Genomic DNA, 12,694 nt, shown 5'->3' with positions numbered 1-12,694 from the left:
CAGTATTTTTTGAACTGGCACTGCACTAGCATAATAAAGGTGTAAGTAGATCTAGTATACTCTAAATGTTGTATTTGTCAACAACTATTACTAAGCTGGGGTATAAAGAGATAATGAATAATAACTGAATACTGTTGTAATAATATACACTATGTCTTCATAGGAGAAGTTAGAATGGCTAAGAAATACTGCACATTAATAAACATATTCATGAAATGTTTATATTCTGCTAAATAATGCTAAATAGGGGTACTGTGTTACCTCCATACTGTTCTGTCCTTAGCAAATGAACTGTGTTCATATTATCTGCAGCAGAAAAATGGATCAGGACAATGAAAGATGAGTTAACAAGACATGGCCTCTGCATCAGCTAACAGTAAGCGTCTTACATATGTCAGTGCTCAATACATACAATGTTGTTAGAGTAAGAACAAACTCAAGAGCATTTAAGTTTCTTTAGTACCTCATGAATTCACTTCCTGCTAACAAGCTCTGCCATGATTTATATCTCGTTTGTTTGCTTCTCGAGCAATCTGTCTGCCTTTTATGTCCCATCATCATGAGCTGCAACAATCTTGCCAGTCAACCTTGGCCCTCAGCTGACCTGTAGTTACACAAACAGCCTCTAGAGGAAGCACTGTCTGTCTTCAGATACCTCACACTTACCCCTGAGCTCAAGTTCAAAACCAGAAGGCAACCTTGTGGTACCAGAATACCAGAATATATTATGGCTTCCTTCTCATGTTACGTGACACACACATACTCTCGCTCCCTGAAATACACACAGAGAGGCCTGCTCGCCTAAACATGATGACCACTGGATACTTCAATCAAATGACCACGATTAGATGCCACGTCATTTGGCACTGGAATAGGCAGCTTAGCACAGAGTAAACAAACTGTAATATCTAAAATGATGATAGACGATGATAGCTGATACCCATAACAGGCATTATATCATGGTTTATACAAGGTATTATTGTATACCATATGTACAATTGTTCTGGCAATAATAAGTTAAGTTAATCTGAGATCAGGAAGGAAGCATTATTGCACAGCTGAATCAATCATAAAGAAATGTTCAAATTAAATTATAGTGATATTGCTTCGTATCAACAAAGTCAATTCAATAGTTCCTCTGACTCGCAGCACAGTAATCACATAATTGATCTGAGACTGCTTTCCTCACTTGACTTTGACTTCATATACTCAGCATCAGCAATTGTTACCTGAAGTGTAACTGGAGTTAAATAAATACCTGAGTAGAATGTGTTGATTTTCAGGAGCTCCTTCTCGCAGGTCTGGAAAAACCTCTCCTCAAACTTAGCGTAGTATCTCTTCACGGTGTCTTCATCTGTGACTAGAGGGAGAACATGAAGAAGAAGGAAAAAAAGGTTACTAGTTGTTTGCCGAAGGACTCAAGTATGTAAATATATCAAGCACCGTTGCACTTTTATAATCCTGACCCAAGGAGGATTTTTGATTATGTATGCCTCAGAGCTGATAAATAATTAAATGAAACAAGAAGAGGGAAATACAGCAGTACACATAAAGAAAAAGTAATTTGGTTATCAACACCAAAATCACCCACTAAATCTCTCCATGCTTATGTGGAAAAGTAATCTTCACAAGGGCCAGATAAGTTCAGACCTCTCACCACATTACACTTAAAAACAAATACTTCTTGTCTTGAGAGTACAATATCGGTTTGCCTTTAATCCATAAGCAGGCACATAAAACTGAGGTGATCTCTGGAGAGCAACTGAATGTGAAACCAAAAGCACATGAATTTATGCACTAACAATAATCGCTCCTATTGTGACGCTTAAACTTACATTCCCACTTTAATTCTTTTAGCTCGTCCTGTCTCCTCTCAACACCATTGTTTCTATTCCTCTTCCCCTGTGTGCTTTCAGGTACTATTTAAATTAATGACATCTACATTTGTCAGTTATTGCCCTTCAGCTACTGGGCACGTTGACCTCAAACACTGGGAACACTTCGCTGAACACAATCCTGGCAATACTCAGTGCTTGTGACCATTGTTTCTCAGTTTGTTAAGTCAGCTCTAACTTAATAAAAAATAATAATTAAAATGCATCAGTTATTGATTAAACTTATAAACTCATAAATAATAAAAAAAATAAAAAAATTTCCCACTCTTACATTTTATTAACACCATGTTAAGTAATAATAGGTGAGACAACAGCTAAGGGGGGTGAGAATTTGTAGTAGCCATAAAGCTAAATAGATGAACGATTAATACTTTCAGCTACATAAAACAGCTGCAGCTCTTTGTTACAGTTTTGTGTGGGTGTTTTAAAAATGCTACTACTCCACTACTCTAAGTTAACACAGTATAAATGATTACTAGAGTGAACAAGGATGGTGCACAGTTGCTTATTTTGATCACATCAAAGTTTTCATGTCCCAGAGTGTCCTAACCAGCTCAGCCAATCTTCCAAGAACTTCTTCTTAAAGGTGTGTTCCTGTAGGTTCGTCTGCACAGAGTCAAACACTCATCCATTCAGTGTTAGAATTAGATCAGCAGCTTCCTTCCTTCTCTCTCCAGGCTGACTAAACCCTGCATGTCTTTTTCAGGAGCAGCCAATTCAATCAGCATCGATGCTCTGTCTCCAATAATCCTCTGCCTCATTCACAGCAGGCTACCTGACACCTGACAGAGTTTAAAATGTGGCCATTGGCCAGTTACAGGCCGAGCCCACACACTACACACATGGTGAATGTCTCTGTCATGCTAACACATACACTCAACAGTCCGATTCATGTCAGTGGCCCTTACAGGACTTAAACTGACACTGCATCAAAGCAACAATAAAACAATGTGACAACCAGGTCTGACAGTTTAATACAAGAGCAAATATATTTCTAAAATAGCAAACAATAATTTATTTACAGTGTGACTCATATATTATTTCCAGGAACAGTTAACCTTCTCATAACTCAGACCTGCTGTGTTCATTCCGAGCAAAATAAAGAGAGATGTGGGTTTTGCTGGATAAAGTACATATAATGTCAGATCCAATAGTGATCACACATCGTAAACATTTGCTATTATATAAAGTGAGCCTCTGCTGCTGCTGGTAGATGGAGAGGCTTTCTATTCAACACAGTAATAACAAAGCGATGCCCCAGGCAGCAGCCTGTCAATATCACTGCTCACATATATCCCCACATCTGCAGCAGGGTTGTATAAGCTTGTGATGAAAAAGGTGGAAAAATGTTCAACAGCAGCTTTAAAGTCCAACAGCTTTACAAGGAAAATAAATGAGAAACTGCCTCCATAGCTGTTAAGATAATCAATTATAAGTTAATTAACCCACGCTTTTCAGATGAATAGAGTGTATAGCCTGAAGTATACTGTAGAAGGACAAATCCTGAGAAGCATAAAAGAGGAAAACTTCTGATAAAAGATATATGAGACCTTCACTCTATGTTAGTATAGAAGTAGTGCTCATTAAACATCCAAAACAAGATCATTACAGTCATGACAAAAGTTGAAAAATGGGGCTACATTACAGTGATAGTTTGAAAACAAGAACAAACCTCCACTTAGCATCAACAGTGACTTTTATAGAGATCAAGAGACAGAGAATAAGGAGCTCTTGTATCACATTAATGGTGAAACAGATTCAGTAAAAAATGACAGGAACAAGATGGAGAGGAAAATGCCAAAGAGATGATTATAGTACTATGTAGATATTGCTGTAACTGGTTGAATAGGTCACTTGTTTGTCAGGGCTCCTGACAAACCAACTAAATGAAATAAGAAAAGAATAGGATGAGAACAAAGGAGAAGAAGATGAAGTTCAAGAAATGTGGACTGACAATACAGAAAGAAGGAATGAGAGACAGAAAAGGAAGCAGATGGTCTCCAATCTGCCTCACACTTCCGCACAATTGCACAGTTCAGCTGCACCCACAACTCTTTCAGCCCTGCAACCATGCAGCAAAAAGGTTGACTGGCTGGCTGCTACAGATAGATGGATGGATTACTGTCTGGATAGAGGGATGCATGCTTGAATTGCTGACGGATCGGCTGGCTGATGTTAGCTGAATGACTGAAAACCTAGCAAGTCAGTGTGCCACTACAGAATGACTAATGGTGCTCCTTTGGTTAGACCTGCAGGCAAGCAGGAAACAGAGCTGTACTGTAATTCAAAGTAAAAGGTTACACAGCTAATGAACACTTTGTATAAAAGAGCACTGAAGGATAAAGACAGAGTAACAGAAGGAAAACTGAACTGTGGGTCATTTAACATCTATGGGACGTTTCCTATACATCCATAACATTAGCTTTAAAATAAATATGTCCAATTAGGCAAAACATTCATAACGTTTATCTTAATAAATGTTTTTTAGATTCGGATCTAAACCAGCATCTTAAACTGTAATGTACCATTTAAACTGTTGAAACTATATGAACCAACTGATGTCACTTAAACAGGGCGGAAGGATTAATAAGGTATTGCCGGGTGGAATTTGATGCTAGGCCCAAGCAGTAAATTACATTTGCAGAGATGTTTTGGACGAATAAATGTGTTCATATTTTTCTCACATGGACACTAACTAAGTCAGTGTGTTGGTGGATGAAAGTGTAGATGTGAGGGCACTGCAGGTATAGAAGGGGTTATGAAATTACCTTGCACCCCCGCTTCTTTGTTTTCTGCTGACCGTATGCACTACTCAACACATCAGTGGAGGAGTGTATATCCTCACAGCTGTGTTTTACTGAAATCTAAACAGCACACTCCCTAGCTGCTGAAACAATTCTGTCATCCATCTCCTCCACCTGCCACACATTTTAACTTCAACCAGCATTAGCATAAATGAACATAATTAATATCTCATAATTACATTGTCTCAACTCTTTACCTGCCTCCTCGGATGAACTGTACTGCTGTGAAAATGCAATATAACCTAATTACAAAAACATTTTGAATTCATGCAACCACTAAGGCATTTACTGTATCTTTAATTTCATCTGCGGTGTCTATGTTCATGTTAATCTGACACCTCCTCTTTCGGCTACACAGTATGAGCTCTCATTATCACAAGTCTGGGTGGATGATAATAAAGATGGCTTTCTGGAGTCCAACAGCGTTCACCAAAGGGATTTCAAGGTATATAAAAGTTTGGACTTCATGGGGATGAGAGCTTCAGAGTGACAGGATAGAAAACCTTTAATATTCTGAATTTGGCAAATAAGTTTGAATGTAAATGTGAAAAATAAAATAATCAAACTACTGACTCTCTACACAAGAACAATACACCGTCCAAGGACTCATGTCTTCAGAGGCAAGACATACGTCTACACTAACATACAGGCACCAGGACACACAGAGGGCCTTTCTGTCTCCTGTAGAGCCGGATGTCCTGGCATTTGGGGTAAGTGTGTGTGTGTGTGTTTGTGTGTGTGTGTTTGTGTGTGTGTGAGTGAGTGAGTGAGTGAGGTCAAGTTAAAGAGATGATGATGGAGCTCCTCAGTAGGGAATAATGGTTCTGTCCCTGTAGGGCTGCATGGTGATTTATGCCTCTCCGATGTGTGTGTATGTGGGTGTGTGTGTATGTGTGTGTGTGTGTTTCTGTGTTATGGACAGTACTTTGAGTGTAAACAATAAACACTATTCCCTTTTTCTTCAGAGGACTTAATGAACAGTTATTCACAGTATTTGTGAGGACATTCAGTAACTATGATGTTTATAAAAGTGACCAGCGAGGGCAGAGAATTAACAGCAGCTGACAGGCTGTGTTTTGCTCAAGGCGACATAACTACTATGTAGATGTAGAGTCTAATTTATCTAAAGCTACAGAAAAATCAATATGTGGTTTGATTAGATTTAGGAACCTTTAACAACTGTAAATTACAAGCCTAAACCATAAAATAAGTGCCAGGAGCGGTAAGGCCTACATTTTGTTTTCTCACCCCCAAACTAATGGATAAATCAATTATTTGATCAATCATTCATCAAGCAAACATTTGCTGATTTTATCTATTTTGTCATTATCATTATAAATTCACAACTTCGGGTTTCTTGACTGTTTGTCACATAAAATATATCAAGACTTTGAGCTGATTATGTGGGGCCTGTCCTTAATTTGGACAATTAATAAAATAAATTACACATGTAGTGAATAATCAGTAGATTAATCAGTAGTGATCCAGTTATCAGCATAATATAATAATCTATTGTAAATTTCCAGAGGCCAAAGTCCTGTCTTGATATTGATATGTTTTGTCTGACAATTTGTTAAAAATAGAAATAAATTAAAACATTTTTTAAACAAGCAATTGTTTCTTTGTATTTTCAAACAATACATAACTCTTGATGATTTATCTTGTGTCAACTTAACCATTAATGAGCTCAGACATACAACCTGAGCATTATTTCTTTGTTTCAGCACCAACAACTAAATCTCTGGACTGTCACCAGGCAGGAGATGCATGTGCCTCAAAAGTCATGTATGAAGGGCACCAAGGGGTTTTGTATTCAAGATAATGAGACATACTTGGGTACAACATGCTATGAGGAGAGTAGATCCACTGCGGTATATTGTGTTCATTCATTGGCTCCACTTTTTCAGACAAAGAATTGTGCTGGTAGCTAGAAAAACAACTCTTGACCTACAGTATTCCCAGGGCAGCTTGTAGAAGGCAGCCCCCCTCTCTTCGCTAACCCCTTCTTCTGTAGATTGTATAAATAAATGATGAGACAGCTTCCCCAGAACTCTACCACTCTAACCCCCCCCAAAACCCTTCATACACACCCCACCCCCAACTTCTTATATTCCCATACAGGCATTCTATGACAAGACCCCATAAAACCAGCACATAAATCCTTCATGGAGACCGTCGGATATGCTGACAGTGAGAGAGAGCCGACATAAACACACACATGTAACTCTGTATCACATCCTTCACAGCTAAGGACTCCTTTTGGTTTAATGCAGGTGGAGTAAAAGAGGGGAAAGAGTTTCTATTGGTTGTTATTCACTTTTATTCTGTTATTCCTCTGCTTTATCACCGGTATCCTGCTGAAAATCTACTGCCGTTAAGTTGGGAGAAAAGCAATGGTTTCCTCTGTGTTAGGAGCTCAGATATCATCTGTCATTAGACCAGAGCCTGGAGAGAGGGGAGAGGACACTGCATCTATCTCTTCACAATCCTCAACAACAAGCTCACACATTCAGAGACACACACAAAGTGTATGTCCCTATTGTTAAGGTCCATTTATCTCATTTAATGACACCTCAGTGCGGGATATAAACATGTTCTGGTAGCATTACTGTCGGGGGAGCTGAGGAGGCCATTAAATTATGATTGTCGTTCTATTAGCTGCGCTTATCTCGTCCCACCAAGCACACAGGTGTAAATCACAAATGAAGAGAAGGACAAACTGAGCTATAAAAGAAAATAGGATTTAGTTCACTGTGGGCTAATATTAATCTAGAGAGACAAAAACAGTGAGTGCATAAAAACAACTTCAACATCCTTGTATGCCAGGCTTTAAGGAAGGAAACACAACACTAAAATCAGCCAGATACCCCCCTCCCCTCCATTCCACCATCTCGCCTTTTTTTTCTTCTTCTTCTTATTCCCATTCGGCCCTCCAGCCACAATTAATTCTACCAATCATCTCTCTCATCGAGGCCAGGGGAACATTAAGAATGCACACTCACTTGGCTAGACTGCCAGCCAGGGAGGACCGGAGGCAGGATGAGGAACTACTGTAGCTCCCAATCCATTGTGTACTATTTATACTGCCAGACTGCAAGCTAAGCAGCTCCAAAAAATATACTACACCGGCAAAGAGTAGTGAAAATGATATGATGGAGAGAATCACATATTCCACACATTCTGAGAAGTGTTAATATATCTGTCTTGTGTGAACTGTATGTGTGTGTGTATAAGAGATAAGAAGAAAGAGAGAGGGAGTGTGAGGCACATATGATGGGTATATTACCAGCAGCCAAGTGCTTCATGAGGGGAAGACAGTAAAAGCAAAAGGCCAGATGGGGTGTGAGATGATCCTGGGGACCAGACAGAAAACACCCCAAAACACTGGAGAATGGTATGGAAGAGTCACATTAGAGGAGAAAGAAAAAAGAAAGACAGAGAGAGGGGAGAAAAACTCTAGAAACATTGTTTAAAGAAAGGAAAATATATTCTCCCTATGTAGGTTTAATTGTTAAACATCTGTAAAATCTTCTGTGTGGAGAATCCAGCCCTAATGCTATTAGATGGGACTAATGTACAGTACTTTCCACTGATAGACTGCATTACTGCAATGTAATGACAATTTATGAATGTTAACAAATGTGCATTAATGGCCACATAACAATAAAATTAAATTCCCTGGCAAGAAAAGATGCCAACATAATTTGACCACAAAATACAGTAAATACAGGGCCAACACTACACAGCAAGAGGTAATGGACTAGCTTGATAAATCAATGACATGATATAAAGAATGTAGAAATCCAAAGATACTTCATAGATTTGGGTAAGCTGGAACAAGTATACTACTGAGAGAGCTCATTGTTACTGTGTACTGTTTTGTTATATGTCATGTTATGTGTTAAGTGATTTTTTAATGGTATATGGCATGCATTGAAAATACAGTCATGCAAAATACTGGTGTGTTGATTTCAATACTGTGGATCTGTCCAAGGTACTGAAATCACAAAATAAATGAGTTGCAATAGATCTTTTTCAAAAAAGACATTTTGACATTTCCCAGTAGGAAAACACAGGTATAACTAACAAAACTGACAATGGCTGGATTCCATTTAGTTGCTTCAGTTTAAGGGTCCCAGTATTGTGCATGTTGACTTACTGGGACACTTTTAAGAGAACAGTGACAGGGTTTTCCTTGCCAGATGCAGCATCCAAGCCACTCTGGGCAAATCCTAAGCCAAAAAAAATGTAAAATCAATGTTAAGAGCATCAAAACTAACTAAATGACCTTTTCCACATCTAATGGATTTAGTTAGTTAGTCCCCAGTGGACTTCTTTAGCAAGGTTTATGGGTTATGTGCTCTAGTTTTCCCAATTATTCGAAAACCAATATGGTAATAATAATGGTCCATAATAATATGAAATGAGTCTTCCACAAATCTGGGGAAAACACTGGGAGCCATCATTACTGTCATCAACACCTGTGTTTTTCCTACAATTCTGTGACAAACCTCTGGTGTTGTTAACATGGAGAAAGTAGGGCAGTTAGTGTACTATGGGGAACAAGAAAGAAAGTGGGGATTTCAACCGAGTAGGAAAATGGTTTCAGCTTGTTTATCCAGGACTTATCCAGACTTTATCCAGGACTTATCCAGGACTTTACTTACTTAAAGTAAAGTAAAGTAACTAAGTGGGTATAAAAGATACAGAAAACTTTTCCCTGTGTAGCAATTATCTAAGTGAATCATTGAATAAGAAATAGATGTTCAGACAGCAGGCTGAAGGTACACTAATAGGCAAAGTTTCTGAGAACTACATGAAGTGGGTCACGTTTGTCGTTACACAGGACCATTGTTTTGTCCATTGTGGTTTTTCCTATTGAAGCAGAAGTCAAAAACAGAGAATGTGTTTGTGGATGTGAGCATGCCTACTCAACTGCTTATAAATATGTATGAAAGGACTCTGTATGTGTAAAATCTGCCCTGCCAGTTACCTTTGCTTTTTCTCAGCATGTTTGTAAGCCCTGACAGTTTCCGTGTTCCTTATAAGCCCACATGCACACAACCCAGTTGACAGCAGAACACAGACAGACACATCTGGTGCAGCACACCACAGAAAAAGCAGAAAAAGCATTGTGGTGACTCGATTTGGAGTTCAGTGGAGGGTTAAATGGGCATGGTCGAAAGCACAGAGGAGTTTAAATGGGAATAAGGGAGATGAGGGAAGAAGTTAGATGAGGTGGAATTGGACAGAAAGGAGAAGTAGGCCACAAATTCTTCCAATTGGACAAACAGGAAGTCAACAGAAAGCGGTATTATTGACCAGGGGAGCTGATGGGAAAGTTAATTACTCCTGCTCTTTATTCTTCAGAGGGCAGTACTTCTCCCTCCCTTCTTTCCAGCCTCTTTCTTTTATTTCACTAAGCTGCTGCTGTGAAGTGTTATCTCTGACAGTCAGAGCGAGGGAAAGTTTGGCCCAGTCAGATATCTCTCTCCTCCCAGCCCCACGCAGGGCCTTGAAGATCAGGATAGTTTCTCTGAGAGTCTAACCGACTCCCCGCAACTCTCTATAGGTAGATAGAGACCGAGGGAAAAGGCAAACTGATAACAGTGTGAATTAAAAGCTGTCTGATTCATCTCATCGGGTGAAATGTTTGCCTGGACTTCTCAGCTTCAATCACATCTCTCAAACTCTGTCAGACATCTTAAGCCCTTTGAGATCCAGAATATGTAAAATCATATTTGTCTGTCAGTGAAATCCGCTATGGGGATACTATGAACTAAAATGAAGCACACTGTCTCGACTGAACAAAATTTGTTTTGATTAGCATGTGTTATATTTCGCGTTACTCAACAGTAGCATCTTAATGTGATATTTATTGCCAATATCACGTTTCTATACACAGGCGGCCATGGCTCAGATAATGCAGACGTTATTCCTGAGGCAGCAGTCCAATAAAGGACGTGGATGAGTATCAATGTCTCAGTATGCAAACTCACGCACAGCGCAGATCCCTTACAAAACATTAATTGTAGCAAATCTAATCTTATGAGATCAGCTCTGATTTCATGGAGGTTCTTGTGGAGCCTGTAAGGCGAGTGTGAGATGAACGCTGATTTGTGGGAACTATTATTTCCTCCGTTGTTTAAAAAGAGCACATTACATTCAATACATCAATAGCTGATCATTTCTGATTTCTGAAGTCAAATTTATATTTATCTGCAAGACTGTAGTGTTTGCTGTCATGCAACATAGGGCTGCATGATATGGTACAACAAAAAACAAACAAACACTGCAATTATTTTGACAGGTATTACGATTGTGATAAGATGCACGTTTATTGGGGATGATCATCATGATGTGACTGTGTGATGTGATTTGTCGGGGGCTGTACCAAAAGAAACATGCTTTCTTACATCTGGAGAATGAGATTTGCAGAACAAGGCATCTCTGCAGCACTATTCTATTTAGTCACACATTTTAACTTAATAAAAAAAAATGCCTTATTTACAATTTAGATACTGCACTTGGCCATATTGCAATTTCGATAATATTACAAGTAATTGCACATCCTGATGTAAAAGGTTAAATGCAACAAATGATCTGAATTAATTGATAACAATAAAGGATATCCAACCATGGCAGAGTTTAGTTTTGCAAAAGTGACAGACACTCACTGCAACACCAGGTCTACACTGTGAAACACATTAAAAAACAGTTCTAGTATAAATGTCATACAGAGATAACAGCTTGATAGAGGATCACTAACACTATCACATCAAGCTCAGCAGGCCATTCTAGTAGTTTCCACCACAATATAACCTCAAAATGTATGTGTCTGTGTGTGTGTGTATGCATGTGTTTAGATTTCCTCCATTATCATTAGGGAGCCAGTATCCTACTGGTTAGACTAAGCCTCCAGTGCCTTACATCTATTTGCTCATGGATTAGAGGAAGTTGCCACTTGATAGTGATCTCCTCTGAAACATCTGATGCCAGTCAATATGATTTAGAAAAATTAATGAATGGTGAGTAAAGCCATTGTGTCAGCCAGGCGGGGAGATCTCAAGGCACCCCATGACACAATTTGATTCCAATTTAGAGGGCAATGATGCGATTATAAAACGAATATCAATACATCATGATGCTTGATGATCCATAATTAAAACAAACAAATGAATTGACTTCCATTATATTTGCTCATATTCAGCTATCCTAACCAAAGAGCAAGAAGTAGCCTAGTTCAGACATAACCAAACCAACATAACTTAAACTGACATGTTTATGTTTCACCATAACGAACCAGTGGTTGACTGATTTTTTCCCCCTAATTGTAAACACACCTCTGTCAAGAATCAGAAGGAACTGATGCTATACAATTATGTTTTGACTTTCCTACAGCTACCATTGTACCTTCCAGTGGATGAAACATCTGTGTTAATATCCAGCTAATGCCCATCTGTCTGCTCAGAAAGCATGACTTTTGATGACTCAAAAGGTTGCATGCACAGGGAAAACCTTCCCAACATCTGAAACTTTTCTTAAACTATTGGAAAGCCTAGTGAAGCAACAGAATTGTAGGTTGTTGTATGTAGGTTTTTGGCATAATATCAGAGGTCAGATATATTCCAGCAGATGGTAGAACAGCACTGCAAGAACTTCAACTTCATAGTACACACATATTTGCATATGTATGAGTCAGCAATGACCATATAACTGGACAATATGGCAGCACAGAACTCAGGGTGGCAACATACCCGGCTGCTCTTGGAAAATTATTCACTGACTCGCTGAGCTGGAAAAACGAAGGTTATATGAAGCAAAACCTCATTAAGAGACTAGGGGAGGTGTACGAGAGGAAGGAGAGCGTAAGGAGTGCCAGAAAAAGAGGAGGAGGTAGAAGGAGGGAGGCTGGTGGTTGAGCAAGCGGTGGAGGGCACTGGGCCTCATCTGTATTGTGTGAATTCACAGCACATGCCCAGTGCCTGAGGGGAA

General features: G+C 39.1%; 1 protein-coding gene across 1 annotated transcript in view; it reads right to left on the bottom strand.

The window, feature by feature from the left end:
• Nucleotides 1-12,694, bottom strand: part of xpr1a (xenotropic and polytropic retrovirus receptor 1a) — a 69,942-nt gene that overhangs the window by 20,538 nt on the left and 36,710 nt on the right. Inside the window, exon 3 of the mRNA XM_073476865.1 lies at nucleotides 1,259-1,360. Within this exon, the coding sequence (XP_073332966.1) occupies nucleotides 1,259-1,360 (102 nt within the window). The remainder of the gene's footprint in view (nucleotides 1-1,258; nucleotides 1,361-12,694) is intronic.

Source organism: Pagrus major, chromosome 11 (assembly GCF_040436345.1).
Source record: "Pagrus major chromosome 11, Pma_NU_1.0".
NCBI classification, from domain to species: domain Eukaryota; kingdom Metazoa; phylum Chordata; class Actinopteri; order Spariformes; family Sparidae; genus Pagrus; species Pagrus major.
This window is presented reverse-complemented; position numbering and strand designations above follow the sequence as displayed.